This window comes from Chamaea fasciata, unplaced genomic scaffold (assembly GCF_029207755.1).
Source record: "Chamaea fasciata isolate MVZ Bird 193981 ecotype frontalis unplaced genomic scaffold, bChaFas1.0.hap1 SCAF_5, whole genome shotgun sequence".
NCBI lineage: Eukaryota > Metazoa > Chordata > Aves > Passeriformes > Sylviidae > Chamaea > Chamaea fasciata.
The window spans coordinates 679361-697639 of record NW_027094090.1 but is presented as its reverse complement, the minus strand read 5'-3'; the positions used below and the strand labels follow the sequence as shown (position 1 = coordinate 697639).

Sequence of the window (18279 nt, the reverse complement as noted above, 5' to 3'; positions counted from 1 at the left end):
CGCCGGCGGTGACGTCATCGCGGCGCGCCGGCGGGGCCGCCATGGCCGCCATGGGGGAGGCGGCGCGGCCGCGGTCGCTGTTCCTGGCCGGGCTGGCCGCGGTCTACATCGCCGCCTTCGGTTCCCTCTACGTGCAGATCCCCGGTACCGCGACGGGGGACGGCGGCGGGGCCGGGAGTGGGGCTGGGGGAACCGGGACGGCGCCGGGAGTGGGACTGGGGGAACCGGGACGGGGTCGGGAGAACCGGGATAGGGCCGGGGAAACCAGGACAGCACCGGGAGTGAGGCCGGGGGAACCGGGAGTGGGGCCGGGGGAACGGGGACGGGGCCGGGGTAATCGGGGCAGGGCTGGTAGTGGGACCGGGCGAGAGCCGGGGGAACCGGGACAGGGCTGAGGGAACAGGGACAGAGGCGGGAGTGGGGCCGGGGGAACCGGGACAGGACCGGGAGTGGGGCTGGGGAACCGGGATAGAGCCGGGGGAACCGGGACAGGACCCGGAGTGGAGCCTGGGGAACCGGGATAGAGCCGGGAGTGGGAACGGGGGAACCGGGACAGGACCGGGGGAACCGGAATACAGCCAGGAGTGGGGCCGGGAGAACCAGGAGTGGGGCGGGGGGAGCCGTGAGAGAGCCGGGATAGGACCGGGGGAACCGGGAATGGGACCGGGGGAGAGCCGGGAGAACCGGGCCGGGGCCGGGGACACGGGCAGCGCCACCGCCGTCCCGCTGCCGGGCTCTCCCGTTATCCCCGTTATCCCGTTCCCTCGTGTCCCCGTGTCCGTCCCCGGGAGCCGCCCCCCGGCCCGGCCCCGCCGCTCTGGCGGCTCCCGGGCACACCGGGGCTCCTCCCGCCGGGATGGAGCCGGGCCGGGAACGGGGCCGGGAACGGGGCCGGGAACGGGGCCGGGAACGGGGGCCGGGAACGGGGGCCGGGAACGGGGGCCGGGAACGGGGTCGGGAACGGGGGCCGGGAACGGGGGCCGGGAACGGGGACCGGGAACGGGGACCGGGAACGGGGGCCGGGAACGGGGCCGGGAACGGGGGCCGGGAACGGGGGCCGGGAACGGGGACCGGGAACGGGGACCGGGAACGGGGACCGGGAACGGGGCCGGGAACGGGGGCCGGGAACGGGGGCCGGGAACGGGGCCGGGAACGGGGGCCGGGAACGGGGGCCGGGAACGGGGCCGGGAACGGGGACCGGGAACGGGGACCGGGACTGGGACCGGGAACGGGGCCGGGACTGGGGACCGGGAACGGGGCCGGAACTGGGACTGGGGCTGGGAACGGGGCCGGGAATGGGGACCGGGAACGGGGCCGGGAATGGGGACCGGGAACGGGGTCGGGAACGGGGCCGGGAATGGGGACCGGGACTGGAACCGGGAACGGGGCCGGGAATGGGACCGGGAATGTCCCTGCGGCAGCCCCGGAGCCTCGGGGGGGTTCCCGGTGTGCTGCCGGGGTTTTTCCTGGGAAGATGCCGGTTTTTCTCAGGAATGCCGGGGTTATATTGGGGGGGCTTTCCTGGGAATGCCGAGGTTTTTCCCGGGAAAACGCCGGAGTTTTTTCCCGGGTAGTGCCAGGGTTTTCCTGGGAAAATGTCGGGTTTTCGGGAATGGTGGGGTTTTTCCTGGGAACGTCGCGATTTTGCTGGGGTTTTCCAGTTTGTTTTTTTTTTTCTGGGAACGCCGAGGGTTTCCCCGGGAAAACGCCGGTTTTTCCGGGAATGCCGGGGGTTTTTCTGGGAAAATGCCAGGGTTTTTTTCCCAGGAATGCCGGGTTTTTCCTGGGAATGCCGGATTTATGCTGGGGGATTTTTCCCGGGAATGCCAAGAGTTATGCTGGCGGATTTTTTCCGGGAATGCCGGGGTTATACTGGGAATGCCGGACTTATGCTGGGTTTTCCCGGGAACACCGGCGTTACTCCATGTTTTTTTTTCCCGGGAACACCGTCGTTACTCCGGGGCGTTTTCTCCGGGGAACACCGGCGTTACTCCGGGGCATTTTTCCCGGGAACACCGGCGTCACTCCGGGGCATTTTCCCCGGGGAACACCGTCATTATCCCGTTTTTTCCCCTTGTCCCCCCGAACCCCCCGCCGTCCCCCGCAGGGCTGTACGGGCGCCAGGGGCTGCTCCCGGCGCGGCGGGTGCTGCGGCCGGCCGGCCGGGGGCTGTGGGAGCAGCTGCGGGAGTCGCCCACGCTGCTGTGGCTGGGCCCGCGCCTGGGGCTGGACACGGAGCAGGCCATGGAGCTGCTGTGCCTGCTGGGCGTCCTGGGCGCCCTCGGCGCGCTGCTCTGCGAGCCCATGCGCGACTGCCTGGTGTTCGCCCTGCTCAGGGCCTGCTACCTGTCGCTCTACCAGGTGAGGGGACAGAGGGGACCTGGGAGGGGGCAGAGGGGACCTGGGAGGGGGCAGAGGGGACCTGGGAGGAGACGGAGGGGTCCTGGGAGGGGGCAGAGGGGACCTGGGAGGGGACAGAGGGGTCCTGGGAGGGGACAGAGGGGACCTGGGAGGGGGCAGAGGGGACCTGGGAGGGGGCAGAGGGGACCTGGGAGGGGGCAGAGGGGACCTGGGAGGGGACAGAGGGGTCCTGGGAGGGGACAGAGGGGTCCTGGGAGGGGGCAGAGGGGACCTGGGAGGGGGCAGAGGGGACCTGGGAGGGGGCAGAGGGGACCTGGGAGGGGACAGCGGGGTGCTGGGGACCCTGCGAGGGGACACTGGGGTCTGTGGGGCCCTGGGAGGGGACAGTGGGGTGTTTGGGTCATAGGAGGGGACACTGGGGTCTGTGGGGCCCTGGGAGGGGACAGCGGGGTGTTTGGGTCATGGGAGGGGACACTGAGGTCTGTGGGGCCCTGGGAGGGGACAGAGGGGTCCTGGGGGTGCTGGGAGGGGACACTGGAGTCTATGGGGCGCTGGGAGGGGACACTGGGGTCTGTGGGGATGCTGGGAGGGGACAGCGGGGTGCTGGGGACCCTGCGAGGGGACAGAGGGATCTAGGGGCCCTGGGAGGGGACACTGGGGTCTATGGGGCCCTGGGAGGGGACAGCAGGGACCTGGGAGGGGACACTGGGGTCTATGGGGCCCTGGGAGGGGACAGAGGGACCCTGGGGGTGCTGAGGGTGGACAACAAGGGACAGCGGGCTCCTGGGAGGGGACACTGGGGTCTGAGGGGGCTCACACAGTCCCACGAGCTCGTGGTGCTGGGGGAGGCACAATCCTGGAGCCGAGGAACGGTCGGGGTGGGATTTGGGGCGTTAAATCCCATCCCAGGGACACCTCCCGCTGTCCCAGGCTGCTCCCAGCCCACCCGACCTGGCCTGGGGCTGCGGAGGGGCTGGGGACAAGGGACAGAGGGACAGGACACAGGGAACGGCTTCCCACTGCCACAGGGCAGGGCTGCGTGGGACATTGGGACATTGGGAATTGCTGCCCGGGCTGGAATTGCCAGAGCAGCTGTGGCTGCCCCTGGATCCCTGGAATGTCCAAGGAAGGACTGGAGCAGCCGGGGACAGTGGGAGGTGTCCCTGCCATGGCAGGGGTGGCCCTGGGGGGCTCTGGGGTCCCTTCCCACCCAAACCATCCCAGGACTCCCTGAATCCTCCCTGGTGTTGGGGCTGGAGCTCCAGTGACTTAGAGCTGGGTGTGAAGGGAGGAGGAGGAGAAGGAGGAGGATTTAATTTCCCCTGAAATGAGGGAATTAAGGAGGAACAAATGATCTGTGTGAGGGGCTGTCACCTCCCGGGGCTGGCTGTCACCTCCCACTGCTCCACCCTTGGCTTTGGCCCAGGCTCTCCCTGTGCCAGGGGACTCCGGGGGTGTCAGACCCCCCCAGGTGAGCCCCCGTTCCCTCTCTGCAGGTGGGACAGGTCTTCCTGTACTTCCAGTGGTGAGTTGGGGGCTTTTTTGGGGGGCTCAGGGCTGGGGGGTCCTTCCTGGGCAGGGGGTTCGGTGGGGTGGGGGGCACCGAGGGTCCTGGGGGTGGGATGGGGGGCACAGAGGAGTGGGGGGCTCTGGGGACAAGGACAGGGGGAGCTCAGTGGGACGGGGTCCCCAGCCCCACGTGTGGGGTGTCCCCATGTCCCCACCCTGCTGTGGGTGCAGGGTGGGGGTCCCGTCCCTGTGTCCCCGTGTCCCCACCCCGCTGTGGGTGCAGGGTGGGGGTCCCAGCCCCGTGTCCCCATGTCCCCATCACACTGTGGGTGCAGGGTGGGGGTCCCAGCCCCGTGTCCCCGTGTCCCCACCCCGCTGTGGGTGCAGGGTGGGGGTCCCAGCCCCGTGTCCCCGTGTCCCCATCACACTGTGGGTGCAGGGTGGGGGTCCCAGCCTCGTGTCCCCGTGTCCCCATCACACTGTGGGTGCAGGGTGGGGGTCCCAGCCCCGTGTCCCCGTGTCCCCATCACACTGTGGGTGCAGGGTGGGGGTCCCAGCCCCGTGTCCCTGTGTCCCCATCACACTGTGGGTGCAGGGTGGGGGTCCCAGCCCCGTGTCCCCATCACACTGTGGGTGCAGGGTGGGGGTCCCAGCCTCGTGTCCCCGTGTCCCCATCACACTGTGAGTGCAGGGTGGGGGTCCCAGCCTCGTGTCCCCGTGTCCCCATCACACTGTGGGTGCAGGGTGGGGGTCCCAGCCTCGTGTCCCCGTGTCCCCATCACACTGTGGGTGCAGGGTGGGGGTCCCAGCCCCGTGTCCCCATCACACTGTGGGTGCAGGGTGGGGGTCCCAGCCTCGTGTCCCCGTGTCCCCATCACACTGTGGGTGCAGGGTGGGGGTCCCAGCCCCGTGTCCCCGTGTCCCCATCACACTGTGGGTGCAGGGTGGGGGTCCCAGCCCCGTGTCCCCATCACACTGTGGGTGCAGGGTGGGGGTCCCAGCCTCGTGTCCCCGTGTCCCCATCACACTGTGGGTGCAGGGTGGGGGTCCCAGCCCCGTGTCCCCGTGTCCCCATCACACTGTGGGTGCAGGGTGGGGGTCCCAGCCCCGTGTCCCCGTGTCCCCATCACACTGTGGGTGCAGGGTGGGGGTCCCAGCCCCGTGTCCCCGTGTCCCCATCACACTGTGGGTGCAGGGTGGGGGTCCCAGCCCCGTGTCCCCCCCAGGGACAGCCTGCTGCTGGAGGCCGGGTTCCTGGCCGTGCTGGTGGCCCCCCTGAGGCTGCTGAGGTGGGGGGGGTCCCCAGCCTGGAGACCCCACGACTCCGTCACCTTCTGGGCCGTGCGCTGGCTGCTCTTCCGCCTCATGTTCGCCTCGGGCGTGGTCAAACTCACCAGCCGCTGCCCCACCTGGTGGGGGCTCACAGGTGAGGGGGGCTCAGGTTTTGGGGGGAGCCCACAGTTTTAGGGGAAAAAATCCCCACCCAGTTTTAGGGGTCATGAGGCTTCTGAGCTGCTGCCCTACCTGGGGGGCTCACAGGTGAGGGGTGCAGCTTTGGGGGCTCAGGTGTTGGGGGGCTCACAGGTGAGGGCTCCCAGGTGAGGGGTGCAGCTTTGGGGGCTCAGGTGTTGGGGGGCTCCCAGGTGAGGGCTCCCAGGTGAGGGGTGCAGCTTTGGGGGCTCAGGTGTTGGGGGGCTCCCAGGTGAGGGGTGCAGCTTTGGGGGCTCAGGTGTTGGGGGGCTCACAGGTGGGGGGAACTCACAGGTGAGGGGTGCGGCTTTGGGGGCTCAGGTGTTGGGGGGCTCCCAGGTGAGGGGTGCAGCTTTGGGGGCTCAGGTGTTGGGGGGCTCACAGGTGAGGGGGCTCACAGGTGAGGGGTGCGCCTTTGGGGGCGGTTCATGCATTAACCTGCAATCCCAGTGAATTTTGAGGAAGTGGTTTACGGCAAGCCCACCTTCAGGCCCCCCCCGGTGGATTTTAATCTGCATTTTTCCACAAGGAAGGTTTTCCCTGTACAGCCCTGATTTTATTCTGCATTGAGGAAAACCTGCGTTAGCCTGGAATTCCAAGGGATTGTTGGGAAGCAGGTTATGGAAAGTCCCCTGTGTCCCCCAGCCCTGAGGCACCACTGAATTGGCATTTTTAACCCCGGGAAGCTTTTCCCTCTACACCGGGTTGGGGAGAACGAGCGTTAACCCAGAACTGGGGTGGGTTTTTGGGAACGCTGGATTTTTGGGAATGGTGAATTTTTGGGAACGCTGGATTTTTGGGAGTGACAAACCCTCCATTTCCCGTGCCCCCAGCACTGACCTACTGCTGAATTTGACGTTTTTAACCTCGGGAAGCTTTTTCCTCTACTCTGGGTTGGTTAACCCTGAACTGGGGTGGGGTTTTGGGAACGGTGAATTGTTGGGAACGGTGAATTTTTGGGAACACTGGATTTTTGGGAATGACAAATCCCCCATTCCCCATGCCCCCAGCGCTGCCCTACTGCTGAATTTGACATTTTTAACCCCGGGAAGCTTTTTCCTCTACTCTGGGTTGGTTAACTCTGAACTGGGATGGGTTTTTGGGAACGCTGGGTTTTTGGGAGTGGTGAATTTTTGGGAATGACAAACCACCCCCCCCCCCCGTGCCCCCCCCAGCGCTGACCTACCACTACGAGAGCCAGTGCATCCCCACGCCGGGGGCCTGGCTGGCCCACCAGCTGCCCGTGTGGTTCCAGAAGCTCAGCGTGGTGGCCACCTACGTCATCGAGGTGGCCGTGCCCCCGCTCTTCTTCGCGCCCCTGCGCCGCCTGCGCCTCTTCGCCTTCTACTGCCAGGTGGGCACGGGGCTCCCGGCGCTGGGGGGCTCCCCGGGGTGGGCTCCTCGCTCTGGGGGGCTGCAGGTGGTGTCCTGTGTTCTCTGTGACCCCGTGGGACCCTTTGTGCCCCCTCATTGTGCCAGGGGGTGTCTCCATGGGGGTCTCCTCGGGGCTGGGGTGGGCTCCTCACTGCAGGACGCTCCTGTGGGGACACTGGGGTGTTCCCAGGGCTGTGTGTGGGGACACTGGGGTGTCCTCAGGGCTGTGTGTGGGGACACTGGGGTGTCCCCAGGGCTGTGTGTGGGGACACTGGGATGTAGGGGGGACACTGGGGTGTCCCCAGGGCTGTGTGTGGGGACACTGGGGTGTCCCCAGGGCTGTGTGTGGGGACACTGGGGTGCCCCCAGGTTTGGTGCCCGCACTGGTGCTGCTGGTTATGGGGTTCCCAGCGTCCTGTGCCCCCCCCAGGTGCTGCTGCAGGTGCTCATCATCCTCACGGGCAACTACAACTTCTTCAACGCCCTGACCATCGTGCTGGCCTTCTCCCTGCTGGACCCGCAGCACGTGGGGCGCTGCCTGGGCCGGCCCCGCAGGAGGCACGGCCCCGCTGAGAGCCCAGGTGGGTCTGGGGGGCTTCCCTGGGGGGGGCCACGGGAGCTGTGGGCCCCAAACCCAGCCCAGGCCGTGCCTGTGGGGAGCCCCGGGGATAAGGGGGCGCGGCTGTGGGGTCAGGGAATGGTTAGGGTGGGATGTGGGGTGTTAAATCCCATCCCATGGCAGGGACACCCGGCACTGTCCCAGGGTGCTCCCGGCCTGGCCTGGGGCTGCAGAGGGACAAGGGACAGAGGGACAGGACACGGGGAATGGCTTCCCACTGCCACAGGGCAGGGCTGCATGGGACATTGGGACATTGGGAATTGCTGGCCGGGCTGGAATTGCCAGAGCAGCTGTGGCTGCCCCTGGATCCCTGGAATGGCCAAGGCCAGGCTGGACACTGGGGCTGGAGCAGCCTGGGACAGCGGGAGGTGTCCCTGCCATGGCAGGGGTGGCCCTGGGGGGCTCTGGGGTCCCTTCCCACCCAAACCATCCCAGGATTCCCTGATTCCATGACCTGGGGCTGGAGCTCCAGTGACTCAGGGCCGGGTGTGAAGGGAGGAGGAGGATTTCTTTTCCCTCTGAAATGAAGGAATTGAGGACGAATGAATGATCTGTGTGAGGCAAATCACCCCCTGGGGGGGGCTCCCACCCCATGGAATTCTGTGGCCCTGCTGCTCCTGGGCCTTTCCCCCCCTCGCAGTGGGGACCCCTAGTTTGGGTGGGGGGACACAGCAGGCAGGGCTGTGGGGGGGTCCCAGGCCGGCTCTGAGCCCCCTCCCCGCCGCAGGCTGGCCCCCCAGGCCGGGCTGGGTGCTGAGCACCCTGCTGGAGCTCAGCACCTACGGGCTGCTGCTCTACGGGACCGTGCGCTGCTTCGGCCTCGAGCTGGACTGGGACAGGAGGCGGCTGGAGTCCAGAGTGGGTGCGTGGGGGGACACTGGGGTACATGTGGGGACACTGGGGGAACACTGGGGGACATGTAGGGACACTGAGGGGACACTGGGGGACACTGGGGTACATGTGGGGACACTGGGGGGACACTGGGGTATGTGTGGGGACACGGGGGGGTCACTGGGGCGTGTGTGGGGACACTGTGGGGGTACATGTGGGGACACTGGGGGGATACTGGGGTGTGTGGGGGGGACAGTGGGGTGTAGGGGGGGACACTGAGGTGTCCCCAGGACTGTGTGGGGACACTGGGGGGCCCCAGGGCTGTGTGTGGGGACACTGGGGTGTCCCCAGGGCTGTATGTGGGGACACTGGGGTGTAGGGGGGACACTGGGTGCTCCCCGGGGGGCTCGGGGTCTCCCCTGAGCCCGGGGCTGTCCCCCCTGCAGCCTTCACCTACCATGAGTTCAGCACGTGGCTGCGCACGGTGACACTGCCCCTGGTGGGGGTGGCCTTCCTGTCGCTGTCCTGGGAGATCCTGGTGGCCATGTACCGGTGGGTGAGGGGGCGCCGGGGGGGACACTGGGGTGTCCCCGGGGTGTGGGGGGGACACGGGGATATGGGGAAACACTGGGCTGATCCCAGGGGTGTGGGGGACACTGCGATGTCCCCAGGGCTGGGTGGAGGGGACACTGGGATATGAGGGGACACCGGGGTGACCCCAGGGGTGTGGGGGACACTGGGGTGCTCCCCGGGGTGTGGGGGGACACCGGGGTGACCCCAGGGGTTTGGGGGGACACCGGAGTGACCCCCTGGGAGCTGGGAGGGGCTGACCCCGCTCCGGGATTGGAGCAGACACAACGTGGGGGTGTTTAACCCCTCACCCACAGCTGGAACCCCCCCAAACTGTGGGGGCTGAGCCCCTTAACCCCCCCCCACTTTGTGCCCCCCGCCCCAGCTGTGCCTGCGTCCGCGGATGCTTCTGGAAGCTCTGGGCCACCCTGCAGTGGGCCCTCATGGCCACGGCCACCGTGGGGCTCTTCACCGTCAGCCTGGTGAGCCTGGGGGGGCCACGGGGGACCCCCAACAGCCCCCCCGGGCCCTGACAGAGCCCCCCCCGCCGCCCCCCCAGGTGCCCTTCACCTACATCGAGCACGAGTCCAACGGGAAGCTGTGGCCCGGCATCCACCAGATGTTCGGGGCCGTGGAGAGGTTCCAGGTGGTCAATTCCTACGGGCTCTTCCGCAGGATGACCGGCGTGGGCGGCCGGCCCGAGGTCATCCTGGAGGGCAGCTACGACGGGCACAGCTGGACGGTGAGGGCTGGGCACGGGAATGGGCACAGCTGGGCAGGGAAATGGGGCACAGCTGGACGGTGAGGGCTGGGCACGGGAATGGGCACAGCTGGGCAGGGGAATGGGGCACAGCTGGACGGTGAGGGCTGGGCACGGGAATGGAGCACAGCTGGGCAGGGAAATGGGGCACAGCTGGACGGTGAGGGCTGGGCACGGGAATGGGCACAGCTGGGCAGGGGAATGGGGCACAGCTGGGCACGGGAATGGGACACAGCTGGACAGTGAGGATGGGCACAGCTGGGCACGGGAATGGGGCACGGCTGGACAATGAGGATGAGCACAGCTGGGCACAGGAATGGGGCACGGCTGGACAGTGAGGATGGGTACAGCTGGGCAGTATCCCCGTGCTGGTGTCCCTGTGGCCATGCCAGTGTCCCTGTGGCCGTGCCCATGTCCCCGTTGCCATACTAGTGTCCCCATGCCGGTGTCCCCGTGGCCATGCCGGTGTCCCCATCCCCGTGTCAGTGTCCCCATCGCCATGCCGGTGTCCCCATCCCCGTGCCAGTGTCCCTATCCCCGTGTCCATGTCCCCATCCCCGTGCCGGTGTCCCCATCCCCGTGCCGGTGTCCCCATCCCCGTGCCGGTGTCCCCATCCCCGTGCCGGTGTCCCCGTGGCCATGCCAGCCGTTCCCAATCCCACAGGAGATCGAGTTCATGTACAAGCCCGGGAACGTGAGCGCGGCCCCGGCCATGGTGGCCCCGCACCAGCCCCGCCTGGACTGGCAGCTCTGGTTCGCTGCCCTGGGCCCGCACCAGAGCAGCCCCTGGTTCAGTGCCCTGGTGCTGCGCCTGCTGCAGGGACAGCCCGACGGTGGGACACGGGGACACGGGGTTTGGGGAGTCCCTGGATGGGTTTGGGGTGTCCCTGGTGGGGTTTGGGGAGTCCCTGGATGGGTTTGGGGAGTCCCTGGATGGGTTTGGGGTGTCCCTGGATGGGTTTGGGGTGTCCCTGGATGGGTTTGGGGTGTCCCTGGATGGGTTTGGGGAGTCCCTGGATGGGTTTGGGGAGTCCCTGGTGGGGTTTGGGGTGTCCCTGGTGGGGTTTGGGGTGTCCCTGGTGGGGTTTGGGGTGTCCCTGGTGGGGTTTGGGGTGTCCTTGGTGGGGTTTGGGGTGCCCCTGGACGGGTTTGGGGTGTCCTTCTTGGTATTCAGGATGTCCCTGTTTGGGTTTGGGGTGGCCCCTGCAGCATTCTGGGGTGTCTGTGTTTGGGTTGGGGTGTTCCTGCAGCCCTGAGGGTGTCCCCTGGTTGGGTTTGGGGTGTCCCTCACAGCATCCTCAGGTGTCCCTGTTGGTATTCAGGATGTCCCTGATTGGGTTTGGGGTGTCCCTGTTTGGGTTGGGGTGTTCCCGCAGCCCTGAGGGTGTCCCCCGGGTGTGTTTGGGGTGTCCCCAGATTGGTTTGGGGTGTCACCACAGCCCTGACTGTGTCCCTGGGTGGATTTGGGGTGTCCCCAGATTGGTTTGGGGTGTCACCACAGCCCTGACTGTGTCCCTGGGTGGATTTGGGGTGTCCCTGGGCATGTTTGGGGTGTCCGCAGGTGTGTTTGAATGTCCCTCTTTGGGTTTGGGCTGTCCCCCGGCTGTGTTTGGGCTGTCCCGGCTGTGTTTGGGCTGTCTTTGAGCTGTCCCCCGGCTGTGTTTGGGCTGTCCCCGCTGTCCCGGCTGTGTTTGGGCTGTCCCCCGGCTGTGTTTGGGCTGTCCCCGCTGTCCCGGCTGTGTTTGGGCTGTCCCCCGGCTGTGTTTGGGCTGTCCCCGCTGTCCCGGCTGTGTTTGGGCTGTCCCCCGGCTGTGTTTGGGCTGTCCCCGGCTGTGTTTGGGCTGTCCCCCGGCTGTGTTTGGGCTGTCCCCGGCTGTGTTTGGGCTGTCCCCGGGCTGTCCCCGGCTGTGTTTGGGCTGTCCCCGGCTGTGTTTGGGCTGTCCCCGGCTGTGTTTGGGCTGTCCCCGGCTGTGTTTGGGCTGTCCCCGGCTGTGTTTGGGCTGTCCCGGCTGTGTTCGGGCTGTCCCCGGGCTGTCCCCGGCTGTGTTTGGGCTGTCCCCGGCTGTGTTTGGGCTGTCCCCGGGCTGTCCCCGCCTGTGTTTGGGCTGTCCCGGCTGTGTTTGGGCTGTCCCCGGGCTGTCCCCGGCTGTGTTTGGGCTGTCCCCCGGCTGTGTTTGGGCTGTCCCCGGCTGTGTTTGGGCTGTCCCCGGCTGTGTTTGGGCTGTCCCCGGCTGTGTTTGGGCTGTCCCCCGGCTGTGTTTGGGCTGTCCCGGCTGTGTTTGGGCTGTCCCCGGGCTGTCCCCGGCTGTGTTTGGGCTGTCCCCCGGCTGTGTTTGGGCTGTCCCCGGGCTGTCCCCGGCTGTGTTTGGGCTGTCCCGGCTGTGTTTGGGCTGTCCCGGCTGTGTTTGGGCTGTCCCCGGCTGTGTTTGGGCTGTCCCGGCTGTGTTTGGGCTGTCCCCGGGCTGTCCCCGCCTGTGTTTGGGCTGTCCCGGCTGTGTTTGGGCTGTCCCCGGGCTGTCCCCGCCTGTGTTTGGGCTGTCCCCCGGCTGTGTTTGGGCTGTCCCCGGGCTGTCCCCGGCTGTGTTTGGGCTGTCCCGGCTGTGTTTGGGCTGTCCCCGGGCTGTCCCCGCCTGTGTTTGGGCTGTCCCCGGCTGTGTTTGGGCTGTCCCCGGGCTGTCCCCGCCTGTGTTTGGGCTGTCCCCCGCCTGTGTTTGGGCTGTCCCCGGCTGTGTTTGGGCTGTCCCCGGGCTGTCCCCGCCTGTGTTTGGGCTGTCCCGGCTGTGTTTGGGCTGTCCCCGGGCTGTCCCCGCCTGTGTTTGGGCTGTCCCCGTGCCATCCCCGGCCGTGACGCCGCGGTGGCCCGCAGTGATCCGCCTGGTGCAGACGGACGAGTCCCGGTACCCGTTCCACGGCCGCCCGCCCACCTTCCTGCGGGCCCAGCTCTACAAGTACTGGTTCACGGCCCCCGGCGAGGCCAGGTGAGCGGGGAGGGGCCCCCGGAGCCCCCAGCCCGGCCTCGGGGGGTGGGCTCTGGGCTCACCTGAGCGCCCTGTGCCCCCAGCCCGGGCGCGGCGCCGTGGTGGCGGCGGCAGCACGTGCAGGAGTTCTTCCCCGCCGTGTCCCTGGGACACCCCACGCTGGAGTCCCTGCTCAGCCAGCACGGCCTCAAGGTGGGCACGGGGCTGGGTGACCCCTCCCTGGGCTCTGAGACCCTCCCTGGGGCCTGACCCCCGTCCTGCAACAGCCCTGACCGCCCTGCCCTGGTCCTGGTCCCCCTGCCCTTGCCCCGCTCCCTCCCTGACCCTATTCCTTTCCCCTTGACCCTCTCTTCCCTCACCTTGATCGCCTTCCCTCGCCCTTGACCCCCTGAGCCCCTTTCCTTGGTCCCCTGACCCCCTTTTTCGGCCCCTGAGCCCCCTTCCCTCCCTCTCCCTGGACCCTAACCCCTTCCCTCGGCCCCCTTTGCCCCTCTTCTGGCCCCAACTCCCCTTTCTTGGCCCCCTGACCCTCTTCCCACACCCCGATCCCCTTTACTGACCCCTGACCCTCTTCCTTCGCTCTTCCTCGGCCCCCTTAGCCCCTCTTCTGGCCCCACCTCTCCCTCCCGACTCTTCCCTCGCCTTGATCCCCTTTATTGATCCCTGATCCCCCTTCCCTTAACCCCTGACCCTCTTCCCTCCCTGTCCCTTCCTGTGGGAATGGGGTGCTCTGGGAATGGGGGTGCCCTGTCCCCTGACCCCGATCCCCCTTTTCGGCCCCTGACCCTCTTCCCTGCCTGTCCCTGGCCCCCGATCCCCCCTTCCCTTTCCCCTGACCCTCTTCCCTGCCTGTCCCTGACCCCCGATCCCCCCTTCCCTTTCCCCTGCCCCTCTTCCCTGCCTGTTCCTGTCTCCATTCGCACACCCCGGCCCCTGCCCGGTTTCTGTGCCCCGGGGTGATGTCGCTGTCCCCGCAGGACAGTCCCCCGGCCCGACGCCGCTCCGAGGCGCTGCTGCCCCGGCTCCTGTCCCGCCTGCGCCGCCTGTGCCACCCCTTCTCCGGGCCCGCCCTGCTCTGGTCCCTTTACCTGGTGGCGGCCACCGCGGGGCTGCTGCGAGCCCTGGCCCGCCGGGGAGCGCCCCCCGCCCGCCACAAAGGTCCCCCCCGGGAGCGGGGGGAGCGCAACGGGCTGCGGGGGGCCGAGGGGACAGCGCGGGGTGCCGAGGGGACAGCACGGAGCTCGGAGGGGACACGGAGCACGGAAGGGGCGCGGCCCGAGGGCCGGCACGCCAACAAGAGGAAGAAGTAACCCCCCTCCTCCCCCCCCGCCCCAAAAACGGGGGGCGGCGAGGGGGTCCCCGGCTTGGGGGTGGGGGCAGCCGCTTGTTGTACCCCAGCCCAGGGTGGGGGTGCCAGTGCCTTCAGCACGGGGTGGGGACAGTGCCCGGGGCTTGGGGACATCTCCTCGGTGTCTGGGGACTGCTGGGGACCCCTCCCCAGGGTCTGGGGACATCTCCTCCGTGTCTGGGGACTGCTGGGGACCCCTCCCCAGGGTTTGGGGACATCTCCTCAGTGTCTGGGCACTGCTGGGGACCCCTCCCCAGGATTTGGGGGCTGCTTGGGGCCATGGCCCAGTGTCCGGGGACCTTTTGAGGACCCTGCCCCACTGCCCAGGAACCCCTTGGGGACCCGGCCCCAGTGTCCCACTGTCCAGGGACCCCTGGGGGACCCCTCCCCACTGCCTGGGGACCCTGCCCCACTGCCCAGGGCCCCCCCGGACCCCCTCCAGGCCCCCCAGCGTGGGGGGCTCAGCACAGGTCAGGGGCTCAGAGCGGCGGGGGGCTCTGTGCCCGCGGGCTGGAGCAGTTTGGGCAGCGCCAGCCCTCCTGTTACCCTGCCCAGCCCCTCAGGTCACTTTGGGGTGTCCCCCCCCGAGCCCAGAGGTTTCCTATAATTTTCTAATTAAAGCCTTTGACATTCCAGCCCCGCCGCTCTCCCGGGGTGTGCATGGGGGGCGTGCAGCAGAAGCAGGTTTATTGCGGAGCCCCAGGGCGGGCTCTGCGGGTGCTGGGGGGCCCCGGCCGGCTCGGGGGGGGCCCCGGCAGGGTCTGGGGGGGTCACCAGCAGAGCTGCCCCGGGCAGTATTTGTCGATGAGGCCCTGGTAGTAAGCGCGGAGCTGCTGCACGTCGGGCAGCTCCTCCACCTTGGTGTACAGGTCGAACTTGCTGCGGGGAGGGAGGGGAGAGGGGAAAAGGGGGGTCAGGGCGGGGGGTGGCACCCCCAGACCCGCGGGAAGGGGTCCGGCCGAGCCCCCAGCGCCCCCCGGGCACGCACTTGAGCTCCCGGAGCCAGGGCAGCATGCGGCGGTCCTCCTCGGAGCACAGGTGCTCGTAGTCGCCGTGGGCGTGCCACGGGTAGAAGGAGTGGAAGCGAATCATGTAGAAAGCCTGGGGGGGGGGGAGGAGTGGGGGGGACAGGGGTTTAGGGCGCTCCCCCCGCACCCCTAAACCTCCCGGGAGACCCCCCCCCATCCCCAGGCTGAGCGCTCACCTCCTTGGGCAGGGCGAAGTTGTTGAACTTCATCACTTGGTACATGTACTCTGAAAGGGAGGGGGGCGTGGGGGGGGACCCCGAGAGTCACAGGGCCCCCCCAGAGTCACGGAGCCCCCCCCCGAGAGCCAGAGCTCGTTTTGGGGTCGGGGGGCCCTGCCCCGAGGGGGGCACCCCCCCAGCCCCCCGAACTCACCATCGTGTCCCCAGGACATGAGGACGTTCTCCAGGCCACAGCCGGGCTCGTACATCCCGTACTCGGTACTGGGGACGGGGTGGGGGGTGAGCGGTGCAGACCACCCCCGCAAACACAGCCCGGCCGGGCCGGGGGGTGCAGCCCCCGCCCCCCAAACCTCCCCCCCCGGGGGTCCGGCTCACCTGTACCGGGGGTCTTTGGTGTCGGGGTTGTCGTGGAAGGTGGAGTCCCCGTAGACCACCGACTTCTGCACCTTGCAGCCCACCGGGAAGGTGTCCCCGACCACGGCCCACTGCCGGGGGGGACACGGGGGGGGGGACACGGGGGGGGATCACAACAGCCCCCCGACACTGCCCCGGCCGCGGGGAACCCCCCCCGAGCCCCCTCCGCGCTCACCTGCGGCTCCCCGAACAGCACCAGCACCTTGCCCAGGTCGTGCAGGAGCCCCACGAGGTGGAACCAGTCTGGGGAGGGGGCGAGCGGGGCCGTGTCACCCGCGGGCCTCGGGGACCTCGGCGGGGACAGGGCGGGGACAGGGCGGGCTCGGGCCCCCACCTTTGTCGGGGTGCGCCCGGCGGATCCCCTCGGCCGTCTGGAAGGCGTGGAAGGAGTTGGGGAAATCCACGTCGGGGTCCGACTCGTCCACCAGCTGGTCCAGCAGCTCCAGCGCCTCCATGGCGCTCATCTTCCTCAGCGAGCACGAGCCGTACTGCGCGCGCTGGGGACACGCGGGGACACCGCCGCTGCCACCCTCCCGTCGCCCGGGGACGGCGGGGTCGGTGCCCCCCCCCCGGTGTCCCCAAAACGGGCTGGGGATGGGGCAGCGGGGCTGGGTTTGGGGTGCGGGGTGTCACCCGTGCTGCGCTGACACCGGGGGGACCCCGGGGGACCCCGGGGGACGCGGGGTGACACCGGGGGACGCGGGGTGACCCCGGGGAGCAGTGCCCACCTTCCTGCGGACGAACTCCACGGTCTGGTGCGTGTGCATGAGCAGGTAGGTGTTGTACACGCGGTCGATGAGCTTCCCCTCCTGCGGGGCGGCACCGGCGGCTGGGGGGGCTCCGTGGGGGTCTCCCCGTGTCCCGGGACCCCCGGGAGCCCCCCAACACCCAGCCGGGACCCCCCATCACTCACGGTGTAGTTGCGGAGCTCGGCATTGGTCTTGTCGGGTTTGGGCTCCTCGGAGGAGTCGGGGCCCTGCGGGGGACGGGACAGGCGACACGGGTGGGGACAGGGACAGGGGACAGGGACGGGGGTGGCTCCGGGGGACACGGGTGGGGACAGGGACGGGGGTGGCTCAGGGGGACACGGGTGGAGACAGGGACGGGGGTGGCTCAGGGGGACACGGGTGGGGACAGGGACAGGGGTGACTCAGGGGTCCCATCGTGCCCCCCGCCCGGGCAGTGCGGGACAGGGACAGGGACGGGAGGTTGGGGACAGGGGGACACTGGCACCGAGGAGAGACCTGGTGGCGTGGGATGACACCGTGGCAGGGGGTCACAGTGTCACACAGCGTCACACAATGTCACACACTATCGCACAATGTCACACCTTGTCACACGGTGTCACACACCATCACACACTATCTGTCACACGGTGTCACACGGTGTCACAGATCACCACACGCTGTCCCCCCGGGGCACAGACGGACCTGGGGGTGCTGCCCCCGCTCCCGGGGTGGGGGGGGGGGGTTCAGCCCAGGTTGTCCCTGGGTGGGGACAGCAGTCCGGGGGTCCCTGTTGGGGACAGTGTGAGGGTGCAGTGGGACCCCCCGGGCTGGCCCTGACCCCCCAACCCCTCCCAGGGTGGGGAGCAGCTCCCCATGGCCCCGGGACCCCCCCAGCTGCAGGGGGTGTCCCCTGGGCTGGCACCCTTTGGGCTGGGGTCCCCCGTGGGGTGACACCCCCCAGCGGGGACAACCGAGGGGTGTCCTCTGCCCCCCGGGTTTGGGGCGGCCCGGGTGTGTCTGCGCCCCCCAGGGGGGTGCCCCGAGCCCCCCCGTGCCCGCACTCACCGCCTGGAGGCCGCTCATGGTGGCTCCGGAGGCTCTGCGGGGCGGCCGCGGGACCCCCGCGTTTATGGCGGGGGGCGGCGCTGGGGGGGGGGGCCGCGGGGACAATCGGTGACAATCGGTGACCAGTTAACCCGCCCCGGTTAATGTTTGACCCCGCGCCCGCCCGGGGGGCTGCGGCTGCCGGAGGGGGCTGGGGGACCCCCGGGATGGGCACCCCCAGCCCCGGTGACCGCCCCCCTCCCCCGGGTGGGACCGCGGGGACACGGGGAGCGGCCCTGGGGACACGGGGCACCGCGGGGACACCGGGCTGGCGCTGCCCCGGGGGGACAGCGCGATGGCGGAGCGGGGACAGGGACGGGCACGGCTGGCGCGGGCTGTGACAGGGCACGAACACGTGCGGGCATGGCCGGGACAGGGCACGGCCCCTCTGCGGATGTGGCAGGGGTGGCGCACGCACGCGTGTGTGTCCCCACTGTCCCCACACCCCTGTGGATGCCCTGTCACCTCCTGCCCCTGAGGGTGCCTGTCACTGGGCACGGCCACCCCTCGCCCACCCCCTGCCCCATCCCTATGGGGGTCACCGTGCCCCATCCCATGTCCCATCCCAATGGGATCACCATGCCCCATCCCTATGGGGTCACCGTGCCTCATCCCATGTCCCATCCCCATGGAGTCACCATGCCCCATCCCATGTCCCACCCCAATGGGATCACTGTGTCCCATCCCCATGGGATCACCATGTCCCATCCTTATGGGGTCACCATGCCCCATCCCATGTCCCACCCCAATGGGATCACCGTGTCCCGTCCCTATGCAGTCACCATGCCCCATCCTTATGGGGTCACCATGTCCCATCCCTATGGGGTCACTGTACTCCATCCCATATCCCATCCCCATGGGATCACCATGCCCCATCCCTATGGGGTCATCATGTCCCCCCCTATAGGATCACCATGTCCCATCTCCATGAGATCACCATGTTCTATCCCCATGGGATCACCATGCCCCACCCCAATGGGATCACTGTGTCCCATCCCCATGGGGT

The 18279-nt window shown here is 68.8% G+C and overlaps 2 protein-coding genes across 3 annotated transcripts; one reads left to right on the top strand and one right to left on the bottom strand.

The window, feature by feature from the left end:
* Positions 1-38: 38 nt before the first annotated feature.
* On the top strand, positions 39-14455 carry LMF2 (lipase maturation factor 2). 2 transcript variants are annotated; one of them, XM_066182584.1, is made up of 14 exons: positions 39-144; positions 2108-2361; positions 3858-3886; positions 5097-5296; positions 6516-6694; positions 7145-7295; positions 8061-8195; positions 8611-8716; positions 9120-9216; positions 9294-9476; positions 10159-10327; positions 12361-12472; positions 12556-12664; positions 13450-14455. In XM_066182584.1, the coding sequence occupies exons 1-14, from the start codon at positions 42-44 to the stop codon at positions 13780-13782; spliced, it is 2160 nt and encodes a 719-aa protein (XP_066038681.1). In that variant the 5' UTR covers positions 39-41; the 3' UTR covers positions 13783-14455. The 2 variants fall into 2 exon arrangements, with proteins under 2 accessions (XP_066038681.1, XP_066038680.1); XM_066182583.1 differs by lacking the exon at positions 39-144 and having other exon boundaries at positions 1358-2361.
* MIOX (myo-inositol oxygenase) lies at positions 14444-17317 on the bottom strand. Its single transcript, XM_066182586.1, has 10 exons — positions 17235-17317; positions 16355-16417; positions 16170-16250; positions 15776-15938; positions 15617-15684; positions 15403-15512; positions 15221-15288; positions 15025-15074; positions 14809-14921; positions 14444-14699 (listed from the first exon to the last, which is right to left on the bottom strand). Exons 1-10 carry the CDS (start codon positions 17250-17252, stop codon positions 14591-14593), a joined length of 843 nt encoding a protein of 280 aa, XP_066038683.1. The 5' UTR covers positions 17253-17317; the 3' UTR covers positions 14444-14590.
* Between the last annotated feature and the right edge of the window lie 962 nt (positions 17318-18279).

Bases quoted from the DNA above. Each gene is read 5' to 3' on its own strand.
- LMF2 (XM_066182583.1), top strand. From the start codon at position 1,528: ATGCCGAGGTTTTTCCCGGGAAAACGCCGGAGTTTTTTCCCGGGTAGT. The intron at 8,196-8,610 runs GTGCGTGGGGGG...TCCCCCCTGCAG, and splicing joins GCGGCTGGAGTCCAGAGTGG to CCTTCACCTACCATGAGTTC. The intron at 9,217-9,293 runs GTGAGCCTGGGG...CCGCCCCCCCAG, and splicing joins GGCTCTTCACCGTCAGCCTG to GTGCCCTTCACCTACATCGA.
- MIOX (XM_066182586.1), bottom strand. The intron at 16,251-16,354 runs GTGAGTGATGGG...GCCGCCCCGCAG, and splicing joins CCGAGCTCCGCAACTACACC to GAGGGGAAGCTCATCGACCG. The intron at 14,922-15,024 runs GTGAGCGCTCAG...CCCCCCCCCCAG, and splicing joins ACTTCGCCCTGCCCAAGGAG to GCTTTCTACATGATTCGCTT.